This window comes from Stegodyphus dumicola, chromosome 8, assembly GCF_044657685.1.
Source record: "Stegodyphus dumicola isolate Sdum_Otavi_A_Nest chromosome 8, ASM4465768v1".
Taxonomy (NCBI): Eukaryota; Metazoa; Arthropoda; class Arachnida; order Araneae; family Eresidae; genus Stegodyphus; species Stegodyphus dumicola.
This window is the reverse complement of record NC_140775.1, coordinates 107402490-107423069: the sequence shown is the minus strand read 5'-3', so window position 1 is coordinate 107423069 and position 20580 is coordinate 107402490. Positions and strand designations below refer to the sequence as shown.

At 31.3% G+C, this 20580-nt stretch overlaps 1 protein-coding gene across 2 annotated transcripts in view; it reads right to left on the bottom strand.

Moving 5' to 3' along the window:
• Mccc1 (Methylcrotonoyl-CoA carboxylase 1) overlaps nucleotides 1-20580 on the bottom strand; it is a 118744-nt gene that overhangs the window by 42029 nt on the left and 56135 nt on the right. For both annotated transcript variants that reach the window (XM_085822244.1, XM_085822245.1), the window contains 3 exons: nucleotides 20038-20221; nucleotides 8950-9059; nucleotides 4065-4272 (listed from right to left, as the gene is read on the bottom strand). In XM_085822244.1, coding sequence (XP_085678370.1) covers nucleotides 4065-4272; nucleotides 8950-9059; nucleotides 20038-20221 — 502 coding nt within the window. The remainder of the gene's footprint in view (nucleotides 1-4064; nucleotides 4273-8949; nucleotides 9060-20037; nucleotides 20222-20580) is intronic.

The following is a 20580-nucleotide window of genomic DNA, read 5'->3' as shown; positions in this document are numbered from 1 at the left end:
AATTGAGGCCCATAAATTTTGCTTTCACATCCTTCTAAACTTCCAAATACTAAATCCAAGGTTCAAGGTAAAAATTCCAGAAGAAAAATTATTCCTACCAACTGCATACCAGCCAAAAGCCATAAGAGTTGTTTTTGGGGAGGGGGTGAAATCCAAAAATAAATATGTAAAGTGAATTTTCAAGAGAAAACTGGTACACATTTAAATATTCTGAAACAATTACATGGAAAAAAATATGAGTGAAGACAAATGAAATTAATTTCACAATCATTACTGTAGCTTTTTTATTTTTTCTAAGAAATGTTTTGCGAACTGTGCTTTATAGGATTTATTATTTTATTTAATTTTCAGAATCAAAATATTCACAAGTCACAAATATGATAAGTAATGTCACCTTAAAATATGGGAGGAGAAAATAAAAATATTTTATTTTAATGTTCTTTCTTAAATAAAATTTTAATATATTATGATTTTTATAACATTTATCAATGTTACTATGTCTGTAAAAAAATCAATATAAAATTCGCAAATCTTTAAATAAAAATTTTTGTTAACAAACTGATTTTAAAATGACCAAAATGTTGGTAAGTCGCCAAATTTAGCAACACATAATATAAGAACTCATGTTTCAAAAAGGGAAAAGTTGTTTTCAATGTAATATTTTATGAACTGCTTATTTGCAAAAAAGAAATAATTTTGAAATGTTTTATGTTTTAATTGATCAACGTACACATGCGAGTTTGCTACAACATGACATTTTTAAATGGCCAAAATGCTGGCATTGAAAGCATCTTAAAAAGTTTTGTTCATAAGGTTTTATGGAGCAGTGTAAATACCCAGCCTTAATACTTTTTGGCAGACCAGGCAAACAGAAGGTCAGAATTATGTGTTATGTATTTATCAACTGACCTTCTTTACGCATCTTGATCCACCTTGCAGCACAGACATTCCAGTCAGACAACTCAGATTATTTCCTCTTCAGATACGAATTAGAGGTTGATCAGGGAAATAATGCCATGAAAGCAATTTAATGGAGCACAGGCCAAAGCAGTGTGCTAGGGACCGTACCTCGCCCCTCAACTACCAGGACTCTCCTTTCCAGCCTTATGAGTCACAATGCATGAAAAATATGCAGGCAGTTTTCTCTCCATGAAAAATTAGAAACAAAGGCATCTAACAACATCTCATTTTGAGCTCCAACTTCTGATATGGAAAACCACATGAGAGGAAGATATAGAAAAGGAAGAAAAAAAGAGAGGAGAATAAATCACTAAGAGCTCTAGAATCGTGATGCCCATCTCACCAAGAGAGGGATCCCTTGAAGGGCTAAGGTACATGAGGGTTGGCACACCCATACTCACAAAGAGTAAGCCCCCAAAGAGGATTTTCTCCAACGAAAAAAGAAATGTTTATCACACTACAATAATCAGTATTTTTAAATAATAATTATCATAATTTTCAAGAAGCAATACATTTCTGAAAGTAATAATACTGTATTTAGATAATAATTTATTAATATTTGAACTCAAAATATATTTTGAAATTAAATTTTGTTTGCTAGTATGTAAGAATTAAAAAAATTATAGAAAAGAAAATCTCTTTACAGCTTCATATTTTCTTTATTCTAGAATATTTTATCTCTGTAATAATATTATATTTTGTAAGGGGTGGAAAATTTGGCATCTACTCTGGGTAGCAGAAACTTAAGCTATGCTATTGTGCTTACGCACTCATTTCCCCTCTCCAGCTTGTCATGAAAGAGGTGATATCCTAATTCAATATTAAAATACAATAATTATATCACCTTCTTGATTGGGGCTTGCTGGTCTTCTCACATTCTGAATTCAATAGCTATGGTTACTGGGAATAGGAGAAAATAATCGTTCACAGCAAGTGATACTGGTCTTCAATGTTTCAATCTACTCATACATTTTTTTAAGTTTCATAAACTTGTAACTATAGTGAAATTTTATCCAATGATGAACATGTAATTCTTTTACTAAACAAACTGGTCAATGCATTGTTGCAAGGATACTGTCATCCTACTGAAATGTATCTTGCATTTCCTGTGCATATTGTAGGTGTGCTTCTATTGGTAGCTCAAGGTCATTGTATGTTAACACAACAATGATACTGGTCACACATGGAATTTTTAATATAAATTTTATAATAACAACATGGCATTTTTTATGCAATTATTAATATCTTCTGATGCAAGCTATATAATGAAAATTATATGAGGGAAAAATATATATGTTACAGCTAAAGTACAAAAATCAGTTATTCTGCAGATATCTAACTAATCTGCAATTAACTAGGGTGATTTTTTTTAAAGTGTGGAAAATTGTTTCCTTTCTCAAATTACCTGGATAATCTGCAAATTGCCTAGATAATCTGTATACAGTACAAAGTCTTTAATCCGGACATCCATAATTCATAATGATCTATAATCCGGACCTCAAAGCTACAAACTTTCTGCACATAATACCTTTACGCATGTGCATAATACCTTTATGCATGCACATTTAATGTATAATGGACGGTATAAGCTAGGCTAAAATGATCTAATTATCTGTTTCAGTTAATGTTGCAGATTGCGTTGTTCTTTAATCTTCTAATTGGATCCGGCTTATTATTTATTGCAGACTGTTAGAGCAGTTTTATAAAAAGTAAGCTTGAACTTTTGATTATGTCAAAAAGAGTTTCCGATTCTGGAGCTGCCAAAGGATCTACAAAGCGAAAGCATGTTTCGATGTACCGCTTCTGATAGCAAAGAAAGTGACAGAGAGGTTATTGAAAATGAAAACATTTCGATTGACAAGTTAGTCAGTATTCTCGACACAGCAATTAAACGAGAATACTGACTAACAAGTTAGTCAGTATTCTCGACACAGGACTTAAACAGTGGAACTGGACAAGAAATTATGTCTGTTTATAGAATTAAAGAGAAAGTATTAGCACAAAAAACGAAGCAACTTAAACAACTTACATTAAAAGAAATGTTTAATAAAGTAAACAAATAAATATTAAGCTATTTTTTTTTTGTAAAATTTGATACCCTTTAGATCATAATTGCTCTTTATTTCATAAATTATGGTTTAATATTTTTAATTTTATAATTTCTGCATGCCATCTTACCAGATTTATATTGATGATCTATAATCCGGAAAACCCCTAATACAGAATCGCTGATGTCCCACTTTGTACTATATTACCTACTAGGGAGTCGTTAAAGTGAAAATAAAATCTGCCAGAACAACAATGTTTCTGTACGCATAAAATCACCCCTACTTTTAAATTGTTGATCAAGCAGGGTTTCAGAAAATGTTATTGCAAATCTAAATATACCACAAATACTTGTGCTTGTCGTCAAATCACACTGCTATGCAATTTAAAGTGTCATCAATCTTTACATTGCACTAATAAGTGAGCACAATTTTATCATATGTTTTGCAAATTTCTTTCTTTAATTGTAATAATATTTTAAGCCATTTTATTATTTGTATTAGTCTCTTTTAATTGACTGATGATTGATTCTATCAACTAATTTGTTGGATTTTTTATTGTATTAACTCGATTTTTAGATATTGAAACTTAAATAACATTACGTGAATTTAAGTGTACAGAAACGTTGCTGTTGTTCCAGCAAAGATCGTATTTTCGGTTTAACAGGTGCCTAGTAGGTAATGTGCAAAGTAGAGGGAGAGAGAAAGGAAATGAGAGAAACACACTTTTGTACTTTAACGATATGGAAGCCATTAATGTGCACATTTGTGATAGTTACATAAAATGTAGAAAACTCTTGATTCTGCACTTCAATCAATCAGAGCAAATCAATCAATCTGCGGATTAGCTAGGTAATGTGCACATTATTGACTTTTGCACTTCAGTGGTAACATATATAATGAGCCTAAGTGGAATATTACTTCTGCCACTTGCATCAATTTAGATCTATTTTATTTTTTTAGCAAGTTAAATCATAAAAAATTAAAGCATACAAAAATTCAAGCTACAGTAAAATATATTTGAACAGCTATAAATTTGAAAACTAATTTTATGCTTACCATATGAAATATCAGAAATTGCTTGTTTTCTTTCATGAAAAATAACACTTAAAAGAGCTGCACAGACATCTTGATGTAGTGGTTGTTTAGTGGATAATAAATCCCCTTCATATTGACGTATAAAATCTGTATGAACATTTCCAAGGGTAAATTCTGAATGATTTGCAAGTTCCATAAGAAATTTTACATTGGTTTTAACTCCAACAATCTGCAAAGATATATACATATATATATGAATGAAATAATTAGCAAGGAAAAGATGGAGCAGTGATGATGCATAATACCTATTAGATCCATATTGAAGAGGAAGAATTCTGATTGCGTAGTATGCTTATATGTTGATTTGGTAATATCTAAGAGAACTTGGCAGTCCAGGCAGTTTTAATTTCATTTTTATTTTCTAGTTGATGTTTGCAGCCACAACCAATTGGCACTCTAGTACTGCCTTTTTACAGAAAATTTGCATTTTTGATATTATTGCAATAGCAAGCAAGACAGCAAAGTTACATCCTAGCAGGGTAGTGAGTGAAGCTGAAGTGCACAGTTATGCAAGATGGAGGGACATGAAGAGCAAGGTTTTGGTTTGAGTTTAAACTTTCAGTTCCCAATTATCACTTCATCAGTGCTGTGCAGGCCAAACAAAATCAAATGATCTAGAAATGACACAATCCAGGGAAGTTATTACGATTTTTAGAACCGAGAGGGAGAATTAAAAGAGTTTACTGTTAGTTCAAATTATAATGCTGATTCACATATTTTTTATCTTACATATTTATATACATATATATAATTTCTAAGATTGTTGAATAATGAGTAAATTAAATCAACATGCCATGTTATCCAAAATATAAAAGAATCTCAAATCTATGATTAGTTTGCATTTTCAAATATATTTTATATGGAAAAAACGAAAGGACTCGTATTAAGACTTTACACAGATGAATTCATTATGTTTAAAGATATTCAACAAAGAAAATGATAAAATCATGCAAAATTCTTTAAAATGAAACAAAAGAATTATTTTTCTTCAACATAAAAATAATAAGTAACAAATTATGTTAATTTAATTTAAATACAGTCAAAAGTCGTTAATCCGGACTCGTCGGGACTTCGGTGATTCTGGATTATCGATTTTTCCGGATTATAGACCAGTTTAAATCTGGTAAGATGGCATGCAGAAATTATAAAATTAAAAATATGAAACCGTAACTTATGAAATAAAAAACAATTATGATCTAAAGGATATCAAAATTTACAAAAAAAAAAAAAAAAAAAAAAAAAAACTTTATATTTATTTGTTTATTTTATTAAACATTTCTTTCAATGTAAGTTGTTTCGTTTTATAATACTTTCTCTTTAATTCTATAAACAGACATAATTTCTTATTCAATTACAAAGTTCCACTGTTCAAAATCCTATAATTGCTGTGTCGAGAATACCGACTAATTTGTCAATCGAAATTTTTTCGTTTTCAATAACCTCTGTGTCACTTTCTTCACTATTGGAAGCGAATTATAATGACGAAGAATTTGATTTAAATCATATCAAAGATGGAGTACATCGAGATGAAATACTACATTTAGTAAGCAATTATAAGTCAAATAAAATAAAAACATCTGCCTTGAAGATAAGGATAGTGCTGACAGATCAACTTCCAATTCATTTTGCGCTGCGACGTTCCCCCCCCATAAATACATATTTATGAAGTCATTTTTGAATCTCATTCCTTTGGTAAGACTGGTGGCAACAACAGGGATGGGGATTCCCCGTGTTGTAAAAAGGGGAATCCTCGTAGTATGTACATGTATTTCACAACAGTAAAGCTAGTTGGTTCATATGAACTAGTGCAGTATCAGTATTTTAGCACCAAAGATTACATCATTTTTATCTACATATTTGAATTTTTACTAATAGTTTTCAACATTTATATTTTTTGTGGCACTTTAATAATTAACATAAATTTTTTAAGGTTTTATCATGCCAAAAGATTTGGAAAAAAAATCAAATAAAAAGAAATGTTATTTCTTTACAAAGAAAAATTAAAATATTAGATTGTGTATGTAATAGAGAAAGAGTAACATATGTTGCTAAATTTTACTCCACGAATGAAGAAAAGAAACTATTAGGAAAAGTGTAGCAGCTGGAACTTGCAGCAATAAGAGCACAATTTCACATGTAAGAGATGAAACAATGGAAAATATGGAAAAGGCATTAGTGATATGGATAGGAGACTAAAATCAAAAATGGATTCTAACTGATACTAATGCTATTACAAATAAGGCTTTAAAGATTTATAAAGCACTTAAGAATCAGTTACCATTGACTTTGCCAGATGAAAAAAAAAAAAAGGTATCTTTTTCCACAAGTGGTGGTTGGTTTGAGAGATTTAAACAAAGACATTCTTTATATAATCTAAGATTGAAAGAAGAAAGTGCATCTGCTGATTCAAATGTACCACAACAGTATCCAGCAAAATTTGCTGAAATCACTGCCACTAACTCCTACACTTCTAATCAGATCTTCAAAATTGACAAGTTAGGGTTGTTCTGGAAAAAAAAAAAAAAAAAAATGCCTGAAAGAACCTATTTAGCTAAAGTTTGCAAATCAGCTAGTGGTCATTAAGGTATCATAAGGTCATAAGTCATCGTATGGGAAATGATGGATTTCTTACTGTTATGGATGCTCAGAAGAAATTTACAATCTTAGATTGTGTTAAGCATGTTAAACTGTCATATAGTCAAGTTAAACAATCAACGCATGCTGGAAAGCAATATGGTCAAATGCTGCTAAAGATGATAATGATAGATTACCATTAGAGCATGAATATTCTCAGATCACTAAATTGGCCCAAACTATAGGAGTAGAAGATTTTGAGGATTTAGCTCAGGCAGATATTGAAGAAATAATGGCTGATGAAGAGCTAAATGAGGATGAGTTAGTTAACATGATTCATGAAGCAAATAAACATGATGAAGACAATGATTCTAATGAAGAGCAATCTGAACCAGTTACATTCATAGCAAGAATCATCAGAGTAGGGTTTGAATTGGGAAGAAAATTAGGTAATCATTCTTTACAATATGACATGAATGTTCAACGAGTTCTCCAATTTCAACTTCAGCTTAGTAAGTGTTTAAATCAATATAAGGAGGTTTACAAAAATTTTGGAAAAAACAACTAGGCAATTCTTAATTACGGATTTCGCTGCAAAGTCTGGTCAATCTGAGATCTTCCCTAATTCGTCAGAATTGAAGTAGAATCTTATCAAGAAGGCTTAAGTGAAGAAAGTGACATCATATCAATCAAGAAAAGACTAATAGTGCATGAAAGTGATGACAATGATTAAACTTATAATTTATTTGAATGATCTTATATTTTCCTAACGTAAAATAAATTAAATATGTACTTCTATTACCTACATATATTTGTTACTTTATAAACGAAATTTAACTTTATTTTTTTTTAAGATGTCTTACTTTTCTTTTATGTAAATAAATAACTAAATTACGCACATTTAGTGTGTTTTTCGTTTTACACGGTTTTACATAGCAAAATCCAAGGTTTCGATTTACACAGTTTTGTGCAGAACCTATCTTCTATGTAAATCAAGGGATAGGTGTATATCTATTTGAAATTTTACACAGGATCAGTGGTCTGTATAAAGAACTGCTGAATTCCAGGAGTAAATGAACTTGAATAATTTGAATAGCATTTTAATGTTCTCTAATGTTAAGGCAATAGAAGTATATTAAAGTAGTTTATCATTAATTCTTAGTAAGTAGCAGAAAAAAAAGTTGAGATGAGATGGTATTTGGTAAAATGAAACTATGTGGTAATGAAATTATGTATATTTGGTAAACTAAAACATATTTTGGTAGTTTTTATTTATTATGTTGCTTCTGATGTAAATGAATGCTTTTTCTAATTGGATTCTATTCTTACATTAAAAAAGTAATAGATAATAAAGACAAGGACGAGTCATATGTTTTATTACTTACTATTGGTAAACTGATTGTCAAATTAGATTACCATTTGCAAACATTTCATATGAATGCAAAGAGAAGCACTTCAAACCTGCTGAACAGACACCATTCTGCTATTTTCTGAGAATACATTTATTATAAAAGTAATATATCTGCAGATACCATATAATGACGTTTTTTTCTTGTCAGTTTTAATGCTTGAAGATTAATGGTTTTAACATCTCCTCTTTATAAATCCAGACTTAATTAGTAGCTAGCCTGAACAATATCATATCACACTGTTTGTGATGTCTTATAAATTGATGTATTTTCACTTGGCAGTGTTTATGGATATTCATAGGAAACATGATAATATTTACATTACATCACCACTGCATTAAATTCATAAAATTAAATAACACATTTTTTAAACTGCCAAGCACTTTGCTTCTAAAATATGAGATCGAAATTTATACATGTTGTGAATCACTTTATTAATATAAATTGATTAATACTTACTAATGCTGGATTTAAATAAATTACTTTTATATAAATTCAGCATTAATTAATTTTTTCATTATTGTTCATGCTAAAAATATTTTACAAGCATGCATAAAGAGATATTAACGAAAATAATAGTGCTAATTGAAACATGAATTTTATGTACTTGTATGCAAAATATACATAGAACTATTGCTATGCATAAAAACTGGAGTATACAAAGTCATAAACAAAATTATACACATAATGTCCTTTATTTTTAAAACTAAAAATTTCATCTTTTATTAAAAAATGTATATCAAATTCCTCTAACAATATAAGAACTATATTTTAAAGATGAAAATAACCCTTCTGCTAAGTTTTACCTTCAAAATTTTGAAATTTGTAATAACAAGAAAGTAAGGAATATCACATTAACTTACATTATATTCAGACAAACATGACTGAATTTTATTCAGAGCAGATTTTCTGTCTTTTCCCCATACCACAAGCTTAGCAATCATTGGATCATAATGCACAGATACATTGTCTCCTGCAAAAAAAAAAAAAAAAACTCATTATTTATCACTGAGAGATTAAATAGATGTAAGCACAGTTGGCAAGTTTTAAAAGTTAGTTGGGCTTTGTTTGATGCAGTTAATGCCATAGCTTCGTGTAGAGTTCCAGGAGTTGTAACCCAGTTAATATACTTTAAGGTTTCAATAAGCCACTAAAGCACCAGAGGTGATAAGTTCTTTTGTATTATTTTAAGTCTCACTAGATGCAAAGAATAAGTTTTACTTGAATTTTTTGTGACCACGGTGAGGATTAATGAAAGGCAATAACTAGCTTTAGTATGCAGAGAAAATTTTTAAGGGTAAGCAGTTGGATTAAATGATTAAATTAGGTAGTTAGATAGATAACCTTCATCATTATGGATTTACATGATCACTATTAAATTTTATTTCTTTTTATATTAAAATCAAAATCTAATAAAATTTCACAGTTTAAGATATATCTAAATTATGACATTGGTTTTTAAGTGATATTAAGATAATTACACATTAAAAGCTACAAAACATTTATGGCTTGTAATAACAACCCTCAACAAAACACTTATGTGTCATTTTAATTTGAAGCCTTCCCAGACATTTTGGCTTATTTTTATTGATTTCCTTCTCTTTAAGCATCTTTTTCTAACAATCAGAAATTTGTCTCAATACACAAACCAATGTTCCGACTAGTTTCTGCATGCTTTATCTAATAACTTGTCAACCTCTCCACAATATACCTATGAGGGTTTACGTGATCTGGTAAAACTTAAATAGTTCCACCCCCCGACAGACACGAAGCAAATTATTACTATGTCTGAAAGTAAGTGTAATATCAGACAGAGGTTTAAAAAAAGGCCTCTTATTTAAAAAAGAACTTAGAACATTTAGAACATTAAGACATGTTCTGATGCTAACAAAATCAATTACAGCTCATGGTGGCGTTATTAAATAAGAACAGTCAAATTCAAACTAAAAATGTATACTAATGGTCAAAGATTATACAATTTAATTTAAATTTAAGCTGGCTCAGTAACTCTATCATATGAGGAAATATGTAGGTCAGTCAGAAAGTTAGTTGCACCTCTTTGTAAAAACTTTCTTTTAAAGGCTATTTCGATGAAACTATCTGGCGACACTTCAGACATTTAGCTGTATCGTGTGGCATAGCAGCTTTTACAAGGCAACTTTAGTTTGTCTGATAGTCAGTCGTGAGCATGTCTGGACAGCTGCAAGTGGCGTCCAAATTGGAAATGCGTGCAGTAATTTGCTTTTTATAGGCGAAAACGTATAAAGGCTGTGAAATTTATCGACAGTTGTATGAAATTTATGGTGAAAATGCAATGTAACGTCAAGCTATTGTGAAGTGGTGCGACATGTTTAAGAAGGGCGTATAGATATTGACAACATTGAGCGCGATGGAAGATCATCAACTGCCACAAATTCTGAAATGTCTGCTGGCGTGAATGAATGCATTCTTGCAAACAGACGCATAACAATAGCTAACATTTCTAATGAACTGGATATTTCTCATGGAAATGCGCATAAAATTACTGCCGATCAGCTTCAATTTCATAAACTTTGTGCTTGATGAGTGCCTCGATGATGATGGAGGAACATAAAGGGAAGCGTTTTGAAATTGCGTTGAAATTTCTGCAATGTTACCAAAAGGAAGGAAATCAGTTTTTGGACAAAATTGTGATCGGAGATGAGTCTTGGATTCTCCACTTCTCACCTGAAATGAAACGCAGATCCCTCAAATGGAAACATTTCACTTCCCAAACACAAAAAAAGTGTCAAACTGTTCCATCAGCAGGAAACGTGAAGCTGAAGGCGTTTTCGGCAGAGAAGGTTTGCTGCATACAGAGTTCATGCCGAAGGGGGCCACAATTAATGCATCTTCTTATTGTGAAACACTAAAACGATTATGACAATCATTAAAAAATTGACACCCAGGTAAACTGTTGAAAGGCATTGTGCTCCTGCATGACAATGCAAGATCGCATGCAGCAAAACAAACGTGCAACCTTCTGAAAACGTTTAGGTGGGAAGTCTAGAATCACCCTCATTATAGCCTACACCTTGCAGCATGATTTGTTTTTGGTCCCATAGTAGCAGAACTTTCAAAGCGATTATATCACTGGGATGACGAGGTGAAAACGGCAACCCAAGAATGGTTATTGGGCATTGCACAGGATTTTTCTTTGCAAACGGCATCGACAAACTTGGACCACACCTCGACAAATGCTTAAGTAACGGAGGTAATTACGTTGAAAAATAGATTTTGAATGGAACTTTAAGATACAAATAAATTTATTGTAAAATTTCTCTCCTGTTTTGTTTTCTAAAGCAGTTCAACTAAATTTTGACTGGCCCTTGTAGAAATGGGAAATTATAGTAAAGACTGAAATCAGAAACAACTGGGTAATTTACATAACAACTGTACATATCTTTGAAGAATAATTTTCTTCATGTATTCAGTATCTTTCTTCAACAGGTTTCCTTTTTATTTTAGAATGTAATTAAGGATTTCTGTTATTCTAAAATAAAATTTTTAAAAAAGTGCATTTAGAATGTACAGAAAAAGTGGCTAATTTTATTTCTTTAGTAATATGAACATTCAGAAGAAATATAAAATATTTCCAGTAAGGGCCAGTTACAGAGCTGGTGTGGCAGAATTTTTAGAAATTAGTGACACACTGAGCAACAAAATCTAGAAATGGCAAAACGTTTAGAATTTAGAGCAGACATTGGAAGCAGAATTTAGAAAGGCACTAAGCAGCAGAAAAGATGCACAGAGATTGCATCAGGAGGAAAAGTGCCTGGTGCCAGCCGGGTGTATGATGCATTAAGACATATTAGATGAATCTTTTAAACTGTCAGCTTTCAATTTTTTTATTAATAAAAATATTCCTTTCTATAACGCTTGCCCATGTGATAAGATTACAAGCATTTTTGATCTTTTCCAAACTTGTGTCTGGTGAAAAGTAGAGAAAATAAAGGGAAGATAAAAATGTTATGAAAAAGATTCTAGTATCAGAAGTAAAATATTCAAATATTATGTTTTCATTGTTCTTCCAGACATTCTCCAAAAAGTAAGAAATTCATCTCAAACTTTCTGTAAAACACATCCATTACGTGTTAATACCACGGAGACAATTTTAACTTTGTCACATATCTCTGGAATCTTCTAGAATCATAGGTCTATAAAAATAATTTTATAGAGAAAACTGATGCATATTCTGAGAATTCTGAATATTCTGATACAATTAATTACTTGGGAAGAACTCTTACTATGAAAAAATAAAAAAGAAGACATGTTTAATTAATTACATTGCTAATTTTGCTTTTGATAAGAACTGTTTCATAAATTGTGCTTCATACATACATTTTCTATACATTATACCTTGTTTATTTTCAGACTCAAAATATTGTATAATAAGTTGCCAAAATCAAACTTTCTAATATGATGGTGAAAAATTAAAATGTTTTATTCTAATTTTCTTTTTTAAATATAATTTCAATATATTAACCTTTGTTTTAATGAAATTTATCAACGTTACAATGTTTTAAAAACAACTGTCAAAAAATTCCCAGATTAAAAACTTTCTATAGAAACTGATCTTAAAATCACCAAAATGTATATAAGTCGCCAAATTCAGAACTGTTTAATAAAAGCTCCAAAATAATAATTCTCACTCAAAATGGCAGTCGCAAAAACAGACAGACATTTCAGATGATTAAAATTAAGGACCTTCTGTCGATTTTGGTCCAAATTAAGGACTTTTAAGGACCAAAAATCAATTCCAAAACACTTAAGGACCGTAAAAACCCTGATATATTGTCCAGAGTTTTTTCAAACAGACAATGAATTAAATTTAAACTGATTAATTTGATGGTATCTCTGTTAAAATGCCAATAATTATCAGATCATTTTATGAACTTTCATGATACATTGGTTTTTCATTCAGTAAACAATAAAAGTATCAAGCTGATTATGAAATAATACAGATCAGAGACATACAATTTCCAATGCATGTAAAAGTGCTATATAAATAAATTATTAATATTGTATCCATCACCTTATGATTTCTGCTCATCTTTCAAGCAATATTTTTATTTCTTTTTGAAAAATCTCCCCCAAAACATTCACTTATTACATTTTTTATCTCTTCTTTACATAGGACGTTTTTACCAACCAACAAATTCTGCAATGACCTAAATCAGTATTTCTTATCTGTGGGTTCTTGCCCCACATGGAGTGGTATAAAATTTAAATAAGATACATGAATTTAAAGAAACATTACTTGCAATTCCTTCATTAACTTTGTCTCTTCAAGGAAACAATAGCAATATATTTACTTCAAATGATAAAATTGAAGGTTTTATTAAAAAAAAATCTGATGTGTACACCACATGACTTCCTTCTACGGAATATTAAATTATATGCGTTTTTTCTTGCATTTCATTTAAACTTATTGGATTGAATTAAATCTACTTCGCCAACAGCGCATAAACCACAACAGAATAAACGAATTCTTTAAAATTCACTCTATTTGTTTACCATAGCAACACTCTGGTGCTAGATTCACTTAACAGTATTATATTTTGTTCATATTATAACTCAGAAGGCACAAAATTTATATCATTTAAATAATTATCTAATCATTGCCACATGTTCTATTCAAATACTATAATAAAGCTAGAACGATGTATAAAAGAAATTAAGCAAACAAAACAAAAAAGAAAACAGTTTTCCACAGACGATTGAGTATTTCTCATTCAATTAATTCAGTTCTCACTTTGTGACAAGGCAAAAATATATAAAAATTCAAAATATCTGTATTAAAAATTACGAAGTAAATTTTAAATACTTATTTCCTAGAAAAAATTCCAGAAAGAATTAAGCATGATTTAATTCGCAACAATAAATGAAGGCATTATTTTTGTGTTGCGAAGCTTAGTCTCTCTAGATTGGCAACAAATCTGCAATTCTGCTATTTCAAATGTAAACAAATATGTCTGCCATGTTATTTAAAACTTAACCATACTTAAACAGCTTTTAAATTGTTGATAATTGTACAAATATTGCTTGCAGATTTACTAAAGGCACAAAAACCTTAACCGGAAGATAAGAACAACATAATTCAATCATTTTTAAAGCAAAAAATGTACAATTTACAAACATATAAGAGTAAAGAAACTGAGATCACTGAGCCGAGTAACAGAGTGAATATATATATAAATATATTTATATACGTTTGGTATGGCCGATTGCAACCAAAATACGAGGTTAACGTTTCAAAATTTAGGTTCATTCCAAATAAAATTTATCCATTTTTTTTGTCATTTATTTTTAAATAATTTTTATATATTTTTCGAAAAAAATTTTGAATTTTAACCTACAATATTTTTAACATCATCTTAAAGTAGATGTATTTGTAGGTGCACCAGCAAAAAATTAGAGTTTTTTATTCAAAATTTTCTAAGGTATATGTGAATTTACATATTGGAGCAGTTTGAAATTTGCCATATTTGTTATAAGCGATAATCACACCAAATGTGGTTTGTGCACTGTGTTAAAATTATTTGAAAGTACCCAAGTAGCACACGATGTTGCAAACTGGTTTGAGAGGTTGTAAAGTGGTTGTGGTAACTTTTACGATGTCTTTACAACGTTGCAAAGAAGCAAAATATTTGCCATTGCATCTTAGCAATTTGTCGCCATCGCTGAAACGTCATGATATGACCACTTTTAGATGTGGTCGTTCTAGTATTTTTTCATAGTTCATCAGCGTTACTTTTAGAATGAAAAGAGAATAATTCTGCCCTTTCAAGAATCTGAAGTCCACATAAGATTTACTTTGCAATGTTTCATTACTTTATTTCATCTAAATATATTAATCTAAGGTAGATTCATCTAATGAAATATAAATTTAATATAAATATTTGAATTATTAAATTTAATTAGTACTAAAGCACATGCTAAATTCTTGTTTAAAATTTTGTTAAATTAATTAATACTTAAAACATTTTTTATAAATATATAGCAAAATATTTAAAAATGAAACTAATCTATAAAGTAAGATATTAAGTTATGCATTTTATATATTTAAAAAAATAATATTTCTGAAATCAATGCAAATCACATGTTAGCAATTATTTCACTGCTGAAATATGACTTTATTTATTATTTTTGAAGTAAGGATGAATTTATTTGAATTAATATGCTGATAAAATACAAAACATTTTACCACATACAGAGCAAAAAGTACAATTTTTGTGAAGATGTATTCATGGATAAAAATGGGGCGATTTTAAGAATTCCGAGAAAACATCCAATGTTAAAAGACGATGCATACCCATGCATATTTAACGATTGTCTAATATATGCGACAGGAAAACTCACCGACAGTCAGGAGAAGCAGAACGAAAAAAATTAATGAAAAAGGAGAAAGAAATGTTAACACTTTTCATGGAAAATGACAAAATTAATGGCTTTGATAAATTACTAATGAATGTTAACATCAAAATTAGAGAAATTGTGAACAAAAATACAAAATTCATTACCTATAAAAATTTTGATGAACTGTTTGTTATGTTTTTACGTTTTTGTCGTCCATCTCCACGCATTTAAAAATACTTGGTTTAATCCTAGTATACGGTACACTCAGGATTGGGCGACATTGAAATTACAAATGTTTTAGCGAGCCCGATAAATATTTTTTTGTAAATATAATGTTGTGAACATTGTTTGTAATTCTATTCAGTTGAAATAATTCTTCTATGCCATTTAGTATAAATCACTGAAAAGTTACACTGAACTGTTGTTTGACCGATTGACATTTTCTTAAATAGTGCTGTCATGTATGTTGTTTGTTAGGTTATTATTTCATTTTAGATATGAATATGGGGAGATTTTTTTGGTTATTAGATTTAGGTATATTTTTGTATGAAATATTTTTTATCACATTTATTAACTACTTTATACAGTCTTTCATTTGCATATCTTAAAGATATAAAAGTTAATGGTTATATTTTTTACTATGAAACATGAATAAATTTATGCTTTGTTACAAATAAACCAGTTGAAATTTTAATATGCTGCTTTGGCATAATGCAGTGATATATCTAAGGACACCAATATAATATCTGGTGTGGTTGTGCGCACGTGCTAGGTGCCTGCATACGACGCAGGAGAGAAGCAGGCAGTTGTGTGTTCCATTCAATTATTGCAGCAGTGCTTGTGAGGGCACCATGGTGTTCACTTTGCAAAACTTAATGATTGAGGAGCAGCAAGGTGTTATCTGATTTTTGACTGTGAAAGGGGTTGAATCAGCTGATATTCATCGCAAGATGGTGCCTGTATACGGGAGAGACTGTGCATCCAACAAATCAGTGAGAACCTGAAGTGCCAGGTTTCGTGAAGGCCTAGAGTGTTTTAGTGATGAACTGAGACAAGGCCAGGCAAACACTGTAATCAGGGCCGAAGTAATTGACAAGGTGAACAACCTAGCGAGAAGTGACACCTCAAAGAGAAGTGCTTGAACAATGAACTGAAGGACACACTGGAAGAATGACTCCTGTCACAGCTACAGGAATTCTGGGAAAAGGGAATCCTTCGCCTTGCGAAACAGAGGGACAGTTGTGTACAGGCTTCTGGTGATTACTTGCCAATAAAGACTTCAATATACACATAGTGTCATTTTGTACCCTTTCATTTGAATACCCCTAATATATAAAATTTCAATGTTTATTACAATAAAATAAAAATTTTTCCTTTTTACACATTTATTATGATACCCAACATTGAAAATGTAACACCAAGAACGAGTACCCCAGAAATTATGCAAATTTTAGAATATACACGCGTTACCAAGCTATACGAATGATGTGAAATGTGCAAGGGAATGAACCTGCAGACAATTTTCATGCCCTTTTTTCTGCTAGGCAAATCATCATAGAAAGTTTGTTCTTGTCTCTGAGGATGTGTGTAATAGCAAAGAATGTCAGACCGTTGTCAACGGAGGTAGTCCCAGCAGATATATGACTTTACGAGGGGCATGGTGATCGGACTGAGAAGGACAGGTTGGTCCATATGGCAAATCTCAGCTGACACACACATGGACACATTCACAGTGCACTAGCTATAGCGATGATGGTTGAAACAAAGAAATGTGGCAAGTATGAGGGATGGTGGTGCAGCCAGAGTGATGTCAGTATGCGTGGACAGAAGCCTCCGTAAGCCACTTCTACCTTATTTTGCAACATGTTCAAGACACCCCGAAAGTTCTTATATCAACCAGAACCATTTGCCGTCGATTGGTGGCTAGTGGCCTGCACTCCTGGCATCCATTAACTCCTTAACTGCCGCGGGCGTATATATACGCCTTGCTCAGCCAATGCGTTAACTGCCCCAGGCGTATATATACGTCCTTCCAAACTGCTATCATTTGCTTTGCGCTGCTACACCTAAAATTATTCGCAAAGTTAACGCATTGGCTGTGCATCTGGGCGCATCTGGGGGGGGGCAGTTAACGCATCGGCTGAGCAAGGCGTATATATATGCCCACAGCAGTTAAGGGGTTAAGAAGACTACCCTAGACTCCACATCATAGAAACAAAGACTGCAATGGTGCCGGGCTTGAGAGATGTGGCCAGCAGAATGACAAAGGGACATGTTCTCAGATGAATCATGCTTCTGTTTCTCCAATGCTAGGTTTGCCGTGTATACTGGCACCAATATGGAGACAGGTCCAGTCCGGCAGCAGTTGTGGAATGCCCCACCATGCAACAATGCAACATCATGGTCACGCAATTGCATACGATTCCAGGTCACCTCTAGCTCATATTCAGGCCACTATGATGGCCCAACAATACGTGGATGATGTGCTGTGGCTGGTGACACTCCTCTACCTTAAGAGAGTGCCCCATGCTCTTTATCAGCAGAAAAACACCCAACCACACACTGCTCGCATCAGCCAGTGCTCTGCAAGGTGTACAGATGCTTCCCTGGCCACCGTTCTCTCCTGATCTCTCACCAGTCAAACATAATTGGGATCTGATTGCACGCCATTTGCAGACCCTGTCATTGCCGTGTTCAGAAGACAAACTGTGGCAAATGATTGACAGGGAATGAAGAGCCCTTTCTCAAGACACCATCCATAGTTTCATTGACTCTGTACATGTAGCTTTGTGTATCACCATTCAAGGTGGTCCTACAACCTTGAATGGTGATACACAAATGGTGATACTGAGCCAATGCTGTTCTCGCTCTGTATTATGCATATCATTTCAAAATAAAGATCCCTTATTGTTCATTGCTGTCTCTGTTTGCTGAGTTTCATCACTTTCTGGCCAATCTTTCTTCGTGTTGCATTTTCAATGTGGGTAGTGCAAATGGTGAGACAACATTGTGTCTACCATATAATAATTTTTCTATTTAAATATAACTAGAACTAGAGATACTGAGTTTTAAATTAATGGATAAATATTATTATAATATACATATTTTTGAAACTATATTATAGAATAAATAAGGGTATTAAAATGATCTACTTTTTATTCATGTTTGCAGTCATAAATAATGCCAACAGTTATCTCATACATGTATATCAATCTTTTAAAAAATTGCCATACAGTCAAAAGTTGTTAATTAGGACACCCATAATCCATACCTCAAAGCTACAAACTTTCTGCGCATGCCTAGCGTTGACACATGCGCGTAAGACCTTTACGGCTGCGCATATGCGTGTGTGCATAATACGTTTACACATACGCGTTTAATGTATAACGGACGGTATAAGCTAAAATGATCTAATTATCTATTTCGGTTAATGTTGCAAGTTGCGTTGTTCCTTAATCTTCGAATTGGATCCGGCTTATTATTTTTTGCAGACTGTCAGAGCAATTTTATAAAAGTAAGCTTGAATTTTCGATTATGTCAAATAGAATTTCCGATGCTGGAGCTTCCAAAGAATCTACAAAGCGAAAGTATGTTTCGATGTCCATCAAACAAAAAGTGGAATTGCTGCAAAAAATGGATAAAGGCATGAAGAAAGTGACAGAGAGGTTAGTGAAAACAAAAAATTTCGATTGAAAAGTTAGTCGGTATTCTCGGCACAGCAATTACAGGACTTAAACAGCGGAACTTTGTAATTGAACAAGAAACTATGTCTGTTTATATAGAATTAAAGAGAAAGTATTAGCGCATAAAATAAAGCAACTTAAACAACTTACATTGAAAGAAATGTTTAATAAAGTAAACAAATAAATATTAAGCTTTTTTTTTTTGTAAATTTTGATACCCTTTAGATCATAATTGTTCTTTAATTCATAAATTACAGTTTCAAAGTCTTAATTTTATAATTTCTGCATGCCATCTTACCAGATTTAAACTGATGATCTATAATCCCGAAAAATCGATAATCCGGAATCGCTGAAATCCCGACGAGTCAAAATTAATGACTTTTGACTGTATTATAATGAAGAAAAATCTTATTTATTTATTATTTTTTATATTACTATAGAATTATCAAATATTTAGGTATAATATATTAATAAATATAGTGTTATACCACTTTCTGCTAATACTATCTATTCATTAAAGTAGTACCATTAACAAAAATAAAAATGGTTAATAAATGGAAAATTTTAAGCTTTTTTTTTTTTTTCTTTTCCATAAAAAATTAAAAAATTCAATTTATTCAACGATAAAATCCTGAAGAATAATGTTTCAGTTCTTATCAAAACATTTTGAAAAATTTTATCACATATATCTAACAACTTTACAAGCAGCAAAATATATTAGGATTAAATTTTTTCAAAAAGTTCCAATATTTTCATTAACAGACAGACTACTTTAGAGAATTCTTCCTTTAATGGCTTTGAATGTGGGTAAAAATCCCAAAATTTTGATATTTTAAAGTAACAGTACGTTTATTCATTGCTAAAGAATAAAATAATTAATATATTTATAACCTTGACGAACACCAGTTTCAATTCTAACACTCTCTGAAGGCTCAGGTACGGAAAGATGTATCAAAGGACCAGCACCAGGCATGAAATTATTCTCAGGATCTTCTGCATATATCCTTGCTTCAAATGAATGCCCATTTAATATTAAATCTTTCTGACACAAAGGCAGCTTTTCACCTGATGCCACCTGAACAAAGAAATTCAGTCTCATACAATCTATATTTCAAGAAAAGGCTTAAATATAAATTAAATAAGCATATTATTTAAAAGATCATTAAATATATATAGTGGAATCTCGAATCATAGAAGCAGTTATCTTAATACAAAACATCACTGATGACAAACGGCACTTCAATTTACAAATACAAATTGGCAACACATGATTTTCAGAGGCATTTTGAGGTAATATGTGCCCCATAATTAACACTCAGGGATTTCTGGAATTATCAGTTTAATATTTTTCATAATTAAACTCATTAATAAAATCTAGCAGCAAGTGACTGACAACTATGAATTCAGAAATTATGGCCAGATTGGGTTGTAGAC